The sequence below is a fragment of the Symphodus melops genome (assembly GCF_947650265.1).
Source record: "Symphodus melops genome assembly, chromosome: 15".
Taxonomy (NCBI): domain Eukaryota; kingdom Metazoa; phylum Chordata; class Actinopteri; order Labriformes; family Labridae; genus Symphodus; species Symphodus melops.
The window spans coordinates 1443299-1456234 of NC_136705.1; the positions used below are offsets into that span (position 1 = coordinate 1443299).

General features: G+C 42.7%; 1 protein-coding gene and 1 long non-coding RNA gene across 2 annotated transcripts; one reads left to right on the forward strand and one right to left on the reverse strand.

Annotated features, from left to right (window-relative positions):
• Positions 1–1932: 1932 nt before the first annotated feature.
• Positions 1933–8069, forward strand: LOC306835648 (uncharacterized protein; the record flags this gene model as incomplete). Its single annotated transcript, XM_079362314.1, has 3 exons — positions 1933–2125; positions 6220–7637; positions 8058–8069. The coding sequence occupies 3 exons, from the start codon at positions 1933–1935 to the stop codon at positions 8067–8069; spliced, it is 1623 nt and encodes a 540-aa protein (XP_079218440.1).
• An 892-nt stretch (positions 8070–8961) lies between these two features.
• Positions 8962–10652, reverse strand: LOC306836061. Its single transcript, XR_013780732.1, has 3 exons — positions 10586–10652; positions 10446–10528; positions 8962–9408 (listed from the first exon to the last, which is right to left on the reverse strand). It is a non-coding gene; the product is annotated as an uncharacterized lncRNA (long non-coding RNA).
• Positions 10653–12936: the final 2284 nt, after the last annotated feature.

Here is a 12936-nt window from a genome sequence, read left to right on the forward strand (position 1 = left end):
AATAGCTTCAGGTAGAAAAACGTATATCATACAAGTTGATGAACTTCCAACATGTACAGCCATGTGCTTGATGCCAGTCAAAGATTAGCCTGAATTGCTAGAGAGGTTGTTCTTTCTAAAAAAGCAGCTATGGGGTAAAGTGAGACATAGTCTGTCTGCAGAGTATGAGGCTTATGTTATCCAGGTGGGTCCTGTGTCTGTTGAGTCCCAGGCTAACCTAACAGGTTCTGATGGTCCTATGTTCTGGGCCAAATACTGTACAAGCTGGTTCTGACTATGCGTCCATGTTCTGACCCGGAGGCTGTGCAGGCTATTAGATGGTGTTGATCGCCCTTCATGCTGATCCCTAGACACCAGTTGTTCTGATACCCACACTGTGAAGGTTCATTCAGACATTTTGAGTCATTATGTTGTATTTCATTTACAGGAGCCGACTTTGGAACGCTTTCATTGTTTAATAAATGCTTATTTGACGCCAAGACTATGTACAACAGGGGTGGCCAATCTTTTTTTACAAGGGGCCACATGAGAAACTCACATTTTGTCAGAGGGCCGCACCGACGATAACTTAAACTCTGCTCAACGTTCTCTTAATGTAAAATACAAAATGATATATTTTGAATAGCTGGTGCTGGCAATCGGAAGAATAAAAACAGTCTGTAAATATTTGTAGAAATAGACTTTGTTAAATTGTGGTGTGCAGGTCAAATAAGAAAATGCTACTATAGATGTAATAAACACAAAAAAGTGAAATGTCATGACATTTATTTTTAACTTTGTTATCTTCACAAGCAAAGCAAAACTTTATAACAAGTCCAAACAATAACTTTGATTGTTTTTCATCTCATTCATTCACTTCAGTGAGAATAATCCAGTATATCTTCATCCAGTCTCTTTGTCTTTAGTCTTGTACACATTAGTCATTTATTACCTGTTTATTTTTAGTTCATTGTTATTTAATGTTAAATTGTACACAGAGAGCACAGGCTACCAAAAATAAATTCCCTTTTTGTTAAACATACCTGGCCAATGGAACTGATTCTATCTTGGGCTTCAACAAGGACATTTAAATCTGGCTCTGTGAATGACAGCTGAGAGGTGCTCTTCACTGATAGAGGATCTGTGTTTGGATTTGTTGAAATTCATCACTGTGAATGTTTGTGCACAAAGAGGACAAGCATCTTCTGAAAGTTATTATAGTCATAGTCCATCAGCTGAAGCTCCAAGTTTGCAGCGATGTCCTCAACCCGCCTCCTCACAGTGCGTCAGGAGAGTGGCACGTTGTCACGTGCTCCTTTATCTCCATCAGTGTAAAAGAGTGGTTGTGTGGTTGTCAGTCTAGTTTTTATTGTTACATATGTAACCGAGCGGTTTAGGATGGATGAACTTTGGGAAAACATAAAATAAAGAAATACGGAGTCTTTATTAAGTTGAACATTCGTCTCCTCCTTTATTGCTGCACACAGCCGAACACGGCGGGAGCACCCCGCACGGGTCCCCAAAAGCACTCACTTCCGTCCCTTGAACATTTACAAAATAAAAGCCAACTCGCATAACATAATAAAATAGCTTACACATATGTCCTCGTGGTCATTTTAAAGTGGTTCACTTTACCCCATTCATTTCTCTTGTCACGTGACCACTTTTTTTTTTTAAGAACAATCATATTTCCATAGAAAGGAAACATCCTGAATTAATGGGAAATGTTTTCATTTTACTGATCTATCATTTTAGCTCAGCTCGACGGGAGCAAATGTAAAAAGTCTATCACATGACCCCGCTCTCCCCTACACTGCGGACCAATCACAATCAGGCTAGCGTCATGAAGTTAGCTTCCCGCGCTCGCGAGGTAACCATGGTAACGGCTCAGTAACGTCAGTTTGAAATGTAAACGGGAGTTTTGTCGGGAGAAGTTGCTGCGATTTCTCCAAAATGTTCAGTTCAGTTGGTCAGTTGCTGAGAGCTTTCACCGAGCAGAGACTGTCTGCAGCTGCTGAAGAGATTCTGGAGGAGTTTGAAAGAAAAAAAGCAGAATATGAGGAGGAAACGAAAAAACGGGAAACGAATCAACGACGCCGCCTGCTGGATGCTGCTTTCAACCCTAAAGTCCGCTTACACAGATTAGGTAGGTCTTTTTAATGCTTCTTTATTTCCTTTCCAGTCAAATGTGAACATTTCTTCCACTAATGATGGTTTATGGCTCACATATACTCTCTGTTGAACCTTGTTTACACGCCAACAAACGGCTGCGTCATGAACGTTGACGGTCACGTGCCTGCCGTTACGCATCGTCTGTTTCAGCAGGATAGTGTTTAGTGTGTGTAGAGGTTTAAAATGAAAAATTAAAGAGCCTATTGCAGGTTTAAAAAAAGTTTAAATTAACACTTCATGTTGCCTGATAAGGGCTGTAGAATAAGTACATAAATGTTCTGTATGTTCTTCAACACATAAGAGCTCTAATCTAATTTAGAGGAGAAAGTGGCTGTTTTTAGTGGAGCTGTTTAGAACTCGCTTTTTTTCAACAACGCGTCATATGACGTCACATAAGGGAGTCGTGTTCTGTTACTCTGCTTTGATCGGCTTTATGCGTCCGTGTATGAATGAATGAATGAAGCCTTTATTGCCCCTGGGGGAACTTGTCTTGCACAGAGAGCATAAAACACTTTATAAACAAACATTTAGAACAAAAGAATTAAAGCACAAAAAACAGGCTAAAACATGATTAAAGAGGTGTGATGACACGTGGTAGTGAGTGAGAATAGACAGGATGCCTCCCTGCAGCACACACTCTTCACTGCGGTGCACATTTAGGTCAAGGTCAAGGTCAAGGTTCTTTATTTGTCAAATATGCCACATGTTAAACATACAGCACAGATGAAATTGCATTTCCCCCCCCCCCCCCCCCACCTGCAGTGCATAAAAGAGCACTAAAGAAAAACTAGCAATACTGTACAACAAATAACTTAACTAAAGACATTTGGACAACAAATAACGAACAACAGACAATCGACAGACAAGGCACTTGTGAGTGTTTCGCTTTGAGGTAGAATGTGGATAAATTACTATGAGGTAGATAAATTACAGTATTAACAATATAGACAGAGTGCAGATTAAAATACGAGGTTAAAGTTAGGTAGTGTGCAATAGTGCAAGTAGTGCAAGTAGCAAAATTACTATGAGGTAGATAGATTACAGTATTAACAATATAAACAGAGTGCAGATTAAAAATACAAAGTTAAAGTGAGGTAGTGTGCAATAGTGCAATAGCATAGTCAATACAGTTCAATAACGGCTGTGCAGAGTTTTTAGGGTGCGTGAATTAGTGGAGCATGCGGGGGGTGGAGGAGGGGGGTGATGCCAGGTCCTGTAGGGGCAGACTGTGGCAGGATGAAGGGGGGGGGGGGGGGGGGGATGGGGGGCAGAGGGGGCAGAGGGGTGAGGGAGGGTAGTGATGGGGATGGAGGGCAGAGGGGGCAGAGGGATGAAGGAGGGTAGAGAACTGAGGGCAGAGGGTGGGAGGAGGCGGAGGGGGGATGGGGGCAGGAAAGGGGATGAGTGGACGAAAGGGGGGGAGGGCAGGGAGGGAGTTGAGACTCCTGACAGCCTGGTGGAATAAACTGTTCTTGAGCCTGCTGGTTCGAGCACGGAGACTCCGCAGTCTCTTCCCAGACGGCAGCAGGCTGAAGAGGCTGTAGGACGGGTGGGTGGGGTCACCTGCAATCCTGGTGGCTTTGCGGGTGAGACGTGTGTTGTAAATGTCCAGAAGGGGGGGAAGAGAGACTCCAATGATCTACTCTCACGATGCGCTGCAGAGACTTACGGCAGGACACGGTGCAGGCGCCGTACCACACGGTGATGCAGCTGGACAGGATGCTCTCAATGGTGCCTCTGTAGAACGTGTGCAGGATGGAGGATGGGGCTCTTGCTCTCCTCAGTTTGCGGAGGAAGTAAAGGCGCTGGTGAGCTTTTTTAGCCAGTGATGCAGAGTTCAGGCTCCAGGACAGGTCTTCGGAGATGTGCACACCCAGGAACTTGGTGCTGCTCACCCTCTCCACTGCAGCACCGTCGATGGTCAGAGGAGCATGCTGGGTGTGCGTTCTCCTGAAGTCCACAACAATCTCCTTCGTCTTCTCCACGTTCAGATGGAGATTATTGTCCTTGCACCACGAGGCCAGTCTGCTCACCTCACTCCTGTAGATTGACTCATCGTTGTTATTGATGAGACCCACCACAGTCGTGTCGTCCGCAAACTTAACGAAGAGTTCAGGTGCATAGTGTAAGTGGCTTGATTATTCAAAGTGTGTTTTGGTGAATTATTCCCACAACCTCAGAAACCATCGAACACGCACGTTGAATATTTCGGCATCAGATGCAAAAGCGTTTCCTTATTGGCTGCATCAGGAATAAACAATAAAGACAAAGTTCTCTCTCTCTCTCTCTCTCTCTCTCTCTCTCTCTCTCTCTCTCTCTCTCTCTCTCTCTCTCTCTCTCTCTCTCTCTCTCTCTCTCTCTCTCTCACGCACAGCAAGGCACCGTAATACGTTGTACAGATTTGCCGTTTTTACGAGCAGCTCACATACAATGTAAAGGTGAATGATCGGCACTTGCACCTTCTACAAATAGTTTTTTAATAGATTGAATGTGATTACAAACTTTACATATGCTGATGCTATGATATGTTATATGTTAACTATATGCTATGATATGCTCCGGAGGATAGTGTGTGTGTGTGTGTGTGTGTGTGTGTGTGTGTGTGTGTGTGTGTGTGTTTGTGTGTGTAGGTTTAGAATGAAAAATTAAGTCTCTTGGCAGAACAGAGCCTGCTTGTACTGTGTACAAACCAAACGAGGGACAAATATTTGTGTTTCGGATCAATCAAAAAAAGACAAACCGCTTGGTGGAAACGAGGTCTCTCTCTCTCTCTCTCTCTCTGTCTCTCTCTCTCTCTCTCTCTCTCTCTCTCACCCCTCACACCACAGCCATCCTGGTCCACACTGTAACTCACTCCTCTTTGGTGTCCCCCACAAATCCCTCCATAAACTCCAACTGGTCCAAAACTCAGCAGCCCGCATCATCACCAGAACCCCTTCCTTCCACCACATCACCCCCGTCCTCCTGCAGCTCCATTGGCTCCCAGTTAAATTTCATATCACTTTCAAAATACTTCTGTTTGCATTTAAGGCCATCCACAACCTTCTGTCTGATCTTCTCCACATTACCACCCCCTCTCGCTCCCTCAGGTCTTCCTCCTCCCTCCACCTCTCTATGCCCTCCGCCCGCCTCAGCACCATGGGGAGCAGAGCTTTCTGCTTTCTCTGCTCCCCATCAGACATCCGTAACATCGATTCTCTACCACAGTTCAAATCAAGACTCAAAACTCATCTGTTCCAATCTGCTTATTAACTGTCATTTCACCTCCTTTTGTTACTTGTCTGTTGTTTTTATTATTTGTATTTATTTTTATTGTGTTTTTAATCTAATGTAAAGCGTCCTTGAGTGCTTGGAAAGGTGCTGTGAAATAAAATGTATTATTTTCTCTCTCTCTCTCTCAGTATGTGATCCGAGATATTGGTAATGTATGGATATGAAAACAAGCTAAATGGAAACACAGCCGGCATATCAATTCACCCTGAGAACCTTCAGGGTGAATTCATGTTTTCAGTATTTGGACTAAACTCAAGGTACTTGTGCCCCAATGAAATGATGAGCCTGATGAGCTGACAGTTACATCTTTAACTTACTGTTGATGCACGTAGCAGCCATGTCGGATTCCAACTCGGGTTACTCCAAGTTGCTCCGACTTTCCGACTAGTAAATACAACTTCAGGGGGCGTTCCAGTTCACACTTCTGACTGGGAACTCCCAGTTCAACTAGAACGCAGCATATGAAACATTCATGTGGGGGGAATTTCAAATTAAAGGCAAGTCTTTAAAGATGATGTCATATATTGATGTTTACACCGATTCGATTGAATCTTTGTTCAACCAATCAAAGAATCGATGTGGAGTGATGGATCGTTGAGCCCCGAGGTCCCCTCATTACAGAAAAGACATAAAGCCATGTACTGCTTCCTGACACCACTATGAGCTTTCTGTCCCTCGTGACTCCGCCCACTGAGACATCTCGTGCACGCCCTCTATAAAGTAGTGCTATCAGTGGTTTCATCTGATTAGTAAATTCAGGTTTTTATACCTTTATGTATTTCACTGTTTTCACAGATGTGCAGCAGCTGGTGGTGAGTCAAGACGAGGTTTCCCCTGAGCAGCAGGATCTGAGCCCTAGACTGGACCAGAGCGAGCCACCAAACTCACCACAAGTTAAAGATGAAGAGAAGGAACTGTGGGGCAGACAGGAAGGAGACCAGCTTCAAGGGCCAGAGGAGTTTGATATCAGCATGTTAACATTCCAACTTGTCCCAGTGAAGACGGAAGAAGAAGACGAAGAGAAACCTCAGTCCTCACAGCTTCATGAAAACCAAAGTGAAGAGAGCAGAGACACACAGCATATAAAAACAGAAGCTGACGGAGAGGACTGTGGAGGAGCAGAACCAGGCAGAGACTTTAATCCAGACAGTCATTTACAGCCAGATACTCCTCACAAGACTTCAGACTTTTCTGGATCTGATACTGATGACAGTGGTGATTGGGAGGAGAGAGATGAACCTCAGGAAGGTTTAAAACTTCTGCCAAACAAAGACATAGCAGATACTCCTGACAACACTTCACTCTCTGAATCAAAGACAGATGACACAAGTTGGGCTTTGGAGGGCTCCAGGAATCCTCAGGAAGATTTAAACCCTGTGCAAAACAAAGATGTACCTGTGAGTAATGTGGTATGTAATACAGCTAAAACATCAGTCAGCTCCTCTGAATGTGCTACAAGCTCCGGAGGAAAGAAAGTGAAAAAACAAAAAGGAATCCAAACAGGAGTGAAACTTTTGAGTTGCAAAAAATTCAGCTGTTCACTTTGTAAAACAAGTTGTTCTTACCGAGCAGCTCTTGTGGTACACATGAAGACCCACAAAGGGGAGAAACCCTTCAAGTGTTCAGTTTGTGGTAAAAGATTTAAACTAAATAGAGATCTGAGGCAACATTCTGCAGTTCACTCAGGAGAGAAACCATTTAGCTGTTCAGTTTGTGGTAAAAGGTTTACACTGAATGGATATCTGAGGAAACACTCTGCAGTTCACTCAGGAGAGAAACCATTTAGCTGTTCAGTTTGTGGTAAAAGATTTACACTAAATAGAAATCTGAGGCGACACTCTGCAGTTCATTCAGGAGAGAAACCATTTAGCTGTTCAGTTTGTGGTAAAAGATTTACACAAAATGGAGATCTGAGGCGACACTCTGCAGTTCACTCAGGAGAGAAACCATTTAGCTGTTCAGTTTGTGGTAAAAGATTTACACTAAATAGAAATCTGAGGCGACACTCTGCAGTTCATTCAGGAGAGAAACCATTTAGCTGTTCAGTTTGTGGTAAAAGATTTACACTAAATGGAGATCTGAGGCGACACTCTGCAGTTCACTCTGGAGAGAAACCATTTAGCTGTTCAGTTTGTGGTAAAAGATTTACACAAAATGGAATTCTGAGGCGACACTCTGCAGTTCATTCAGGAGAGAAACCATTTAGCTGTTCAGTTTGTGGTAAAAGATTTACACAAAATAGAAATCTGAGGCAACACTCTGCAGTTCATTCAGGAGAGAAACCATTTAGCTGTTCAGTTTGTGGTAAAAGATTTGCACTAAATAGTAATCTGAGGCAACACTCTGCAGTTCATTCAGGAGAGAAACCATTTAGCTGTTCAGTTTGTGGTAAAAGATTTACACTAAATGGAAATCTGAGGCGACACTCTGTAGTTCACTCAGGAGAGAAACCATTTAGCTGTTGAGTTTGTGCTAAATGATTTACACAAAATGGAGAGCTGAGGAGACAATTGGCATTTCAGTGTTGAAGTTGTTTTGCTTTGTTCATAAAAAACACTGTTCTAACATAAAATAAACATTCTTGTTTGCAATGTCTTTGATTGTGTTTTGTATATTTGCTGACCCGCTTACAGAGTGCTTTATGAAACATTTCAGCAGTTAAAAAAAATTAACAATAAACAAGTTTTAAAAAGTGTAGAGTAGGTAACCTTAACGTTATGTTTGATGTGCTGTCCTCTTCTAAAACCTTGGCTACTGTCTGATGCCGCAGTAGATCTCACATTATTAGAAATAAAGAACAAGAATAGAGAGTTGTGTTTGAAACACCACACAGCAATAAAAGAAAAGTCGTACACATCAGATATTCCAACCCACACTCCACACCAGGAGGTGGCGGAAATGCACCAATTTGTTGTTGCCAATAAACCTCAAAGAAGAAGATGCAGATGACCCCATGTGTTCATCATGTCTGGACAGTAATGAATGTGCATTTTGTAAGACAGAAGTAGAAACACTTGAGCACTTATGTTTTCTTGCAAGGTCTCAGATTTATTTTGGAAGAACTTCACAAGTTGGATATCCCATAATAACCTGAATGTGCCTCCCCTGACATACAACAGTGTGAAACTCGGCTTCATAATGGAGGACAAGAAATTAGAATTGAACAGAAATAACTTGCTTCTACTGGCCAAATACTTTCTACACAAATTGAAATTCTCAAAAACTGCCCCATTTTTTATGAAGGAGCTGCACCTCCATGTTGATTCTTTGAAACTTATGAGATCCAGGAAGGCCCTATGTCTGTGTGTCCATCGATCCCTTGTTTTGTTTTTGTTTGTTGTTCTGTTGTATTTTTTTTTAAATCTGTGATGCGCTATGCTCGGTTCTGTAAAGTATGGAGCTTTTCTGTGAACTCTTCTAACCGACATGTGGAATCTAAAGGATCTTTGCAGTTTTTTAGGTAAAAAAAAAAAAAAGTGATTTATGTGTCATTGGTTGGTCAAAGTCTTTATCCATCAAGCGGACACATAAGCAGTCTAAGGTTTGCCAAAATGGTGTCAAGTCACTTATCTGGCACGATTTATCTTTTTATTATATTATTTTAACATGAGTGAACATAATAACTGACATGCTATGTTTCTTGATACTCAGAGGTGAGACAAAGTCATTGGTTTGGAAGTCACAAGTCCAAGTAATCAGAGTGGACGCTCACACAGGTCACCATGTGGTGGACACTGAAGCTTCAGTGTTTAGCCAGCTTTGCATCGGTCTCTAAACCAATTCAGTTGCCTGATGATTTATTCACATGTATGCGTTTAAAAAAAAAGAAACAGCTTGAATTGGTACTTGTATACAGTTCATGTGCTCTCCAGTCTTAACACTATGTATATCACACATGGTGTGTGTGGCATTCAGGGTCTCTTCCTCTCTGGGTCCTGGACCACAAACAGAGCCACAGTCCCCTCCTCCCTCGTCCACTCGTACCTGCACAAACACAACAACAGTTAGATATCTGCAGGTGAGGTCAGACTGCAGCTCATTCCTGCCAAATCAGCATTTTTATTTCTTCATCCAGAGACCGGCTGATACATCCTCGCTCGAGGCTAAAGGGAAAAGTCGTGCATTTTCTGCAGCTGCCCTGAAGCTCTAAAGTATTAAATGTTCCCCTGTGCATTTCAGTGTCCTTACGGCTGCCTACCATTCCACTCCTTCACTTCCTCTGGTCCTGAAGGGAGTATTTTTTTAAATCTGATTTTACTCTTAGCGTAATGTGCTAATTTTGTCTCTGGTCGTTTTTTTAAATTAGCTCTATAAATGGAATTGCTTTGATTTGATTTGCCTCAGCTGACTTTAGTGTTGTATTACTCAAAATCTCGAAACCACTTTCAGAAGGTCTCGGTCTTTGAATCAAAATGATTTCAGACCACCACTGATCTGCTATTTTTCCACACCATTACTGTGACAGAAGCAAAAAGTCCCTTTCTAAAACAACATAGAACTGCAAGTCATTTGTGGTTTGATTTTTTTTTTTCACCCCGTTACGGCTGTAACCTTCCCGGTGTAACGGTCTCGGTGAGTCACGCGCCCCCTATACCCAAGATGACGACTTTTCACTGATACTTGGTCTTCTTCCCTAAATGTCTCGGGTTTGTCCCGGTCTCTGAGCTCTCTGGTTTCAGGTATGTTTTGGTCTTGATGACAACATTAGCTGACATTTAGCCAAACATGGGGCTATCCCAGATTTATCTGTCATCACTGGGAGAACTGGGAGTAGAGGGCAGTGGGGCATACAGCCTAACCCAGCATAGACAGGCTTCTGACCAGGACTCTGCCTTGAGCTCGTGGAGGGCGGCTCTGGGAGCTGACTGTCACTGGACTATTGTTAGCTATTGTTATTGTTAATGCACACTGCTCACTCCAGTTCTCGCCTGTACTCATCGGCTTCCTGTTCAATTAAGGATCAATATGAAAATGATATTAGACAGACACAGCGCCCTGCATGGCGTGGCTACGTGACTCACTGTTGGTGTTCATGGATGAGTAAACTGTCTCCTGCTGAGAGTCTGAACTCCTGCTGGTTCATGGTCACTGCAGAGCTTCCCTCCTGAACAAAAAGAGACAAAACTTTATTAGACACACACACACACACACACAAACACACACACACACACACACACACACCACTCTTCTGCACTGACGACTCCGTGCGACCGCCACCAAACACCGTCACCTGTGATAAAACACACATCATCTTCATCATGCAGCACAATGAGGAGTCGTGGTTAATCACTAAAAGTCATAAGTAACAGAAATCACGAGTATTTAATCACGCCATCAGGTGTGAGTTCTTCTTGGATATTTTTGATTGTCACTGCACATCAGTACCTGACTGTTGCTATAGAAACGAGACTTCCTGCATTTTTTATCAACTATGAAACTGAAAAAAATATAAAAATAAAAAACGATTCTGCAGCTGAAGGGAGTGTTCACGAGCACGTTCGTTCTGGAGGAACAACCTGCTCTCTGTTACCTGTTCAAAGTCACCTGTGTCCTGTCAGCTGCTCTCTGTTACCTGTTCGAGGTCACCTGTGTCCTGTCAGCTGTTCTCTGTTACCTGTTCAAGGTCACCTGTGTCCTGTCAGCTGCTCTCTGTTACCTGTTCAAGGTCACCTGTGTCCTGTCAGCTGCTCTCTGTTACCTGTTCAAGGTCACCTGTGTCCTGTCAGCTGTTTTCTGTTACCTGTTCGAGGTCACCTGTGTCCTGTCAGCTGCTCTCTGTTACCTGTTCAAGGTCACCTGTGTCCTGTCAGCTGCTCTCTGTTACCTGTTATTATTTTCCTGACACTTGTTACCTGCTCTTTGTAATGTACTGCCCGCCCTACAGAGGGCGCTCTGTTACCACCTGCTTCTAATTCCTTGTTAGCCTGTTACCTCCTTCCTGTTCCCTCCTACCTTCCTTTCACCTGCACTACGTTACCTGCTCTCTGTTTCTTCTTGCCTCCTTCTACCTGTGTCTGTGAAATGATAACATAGGAAGATGAGTGGTAGGGCTGCACGCTGAGAAGCACTTATCTCTGTCTAATATATCACACAGATCTCTTTCTTTGAAGAATACACACCCGCTGCTCTCAGGCAGGCTGCAGCTTGAAGGTCCATGATGCTTGGCACGGTTTCACTTTTTGTGATCGTTTCACCATGAGGTCCACAGGCATTAGTGTCTATTAGAAGGGGAATAAAAACATCAAATCTTTCTCATACTATTGTGTGTTCAAGGCCTTATATGTAGAAGAAGAAATAATGACTTCGGGTTAAAGTCCAGCATTCAAAAACATACTGAAGTGAAAGTGGCTCAAAGAAGACACTTCAGTAATTTAGTACGTTATGTTAGAAGGAGAATATACGAGCATCAAAATAAAAGTACTGATGGTGCAGAAGTCTGTTGTCTCTCTGTAATGTCAGTTACTATTAGTTTGATTTATTTACATTAGTACACAACAGAGGTGGAAAAAGAAATATATTCTCACATGTCACATTTGATTTTGAGCTGATGGAAGGAGAGTTTACAAAACTGTTTTATAATGATACATACAAATAAAAGCAAACAGTAATTTTACGTTATACACAAAAAACGTATTAATCCCTGAGAACTTCAGGTGTTGATATGAACCATAGACTGTAAAAAATAATGGACGGGACAAAGTCCCCTGTGGAGTGAAGCTTTTATTTTTAGAGCTCCCCCTACTGACTGGCTGTGGTATAGGTCATAAGCCCCGCCTCCTCAATGATAACAGACGGGATGTGGGTCAAACTGTTAAGTTAAAATACTCGTCACATAATTTTTTTCCAGACCTAAAGTCTGCTGTGATCATTAGATATTATCACCCTACATGGTGTTCAAGTGCTCATTTTTCTGTGAAGTTTGTTTTAAATAAGTTATTTGAGGTTAAAAAACGGGATTTTAAGTCATACACAGCGATGATTGACAGCCGCGGATCCTGCGTAGCGCTCTTGGTGAATAAGCAGTTACGTCGTGAAGTGAGGCCGAGGGTTGTGAGCAGGAAGCGGAGATCTGGACGGAAGAAGGAAAACAGCGGGAGCACGGAGCGTCATTGGCAGCAGTTACGAAAACTTGGACAAAGCGGGTTACAAACAAACTGTACCGTGAGTGTAGCTATGGGTGACACTTCGGATGGTGATGGTGGTGGATGGACTTCAGAAATGGAGATTAGTCAACGGAAAGCTGCAAGGAAAAAATCATGTTCTGTAGCAAGTAGTGGAGAAGAAGGCTCATCAACTCAAGTTTAAAAAAAACTGAAAGCTAGAACTAATGGGAACAATAAACCCCAAAGTGACAAGCAGGAGGATTTGAAAGTTATCATTACATTCAGTAATGATAAAGGACACTTTCATCCAGTCAAGGTGACGAAAGCAATTGAGAAAGAAATAGGGAAGATCAAGTATGCTAAACTGTTGGGTAACAGAAGAATTCTCATATCAGCAGTGAACAAGAAA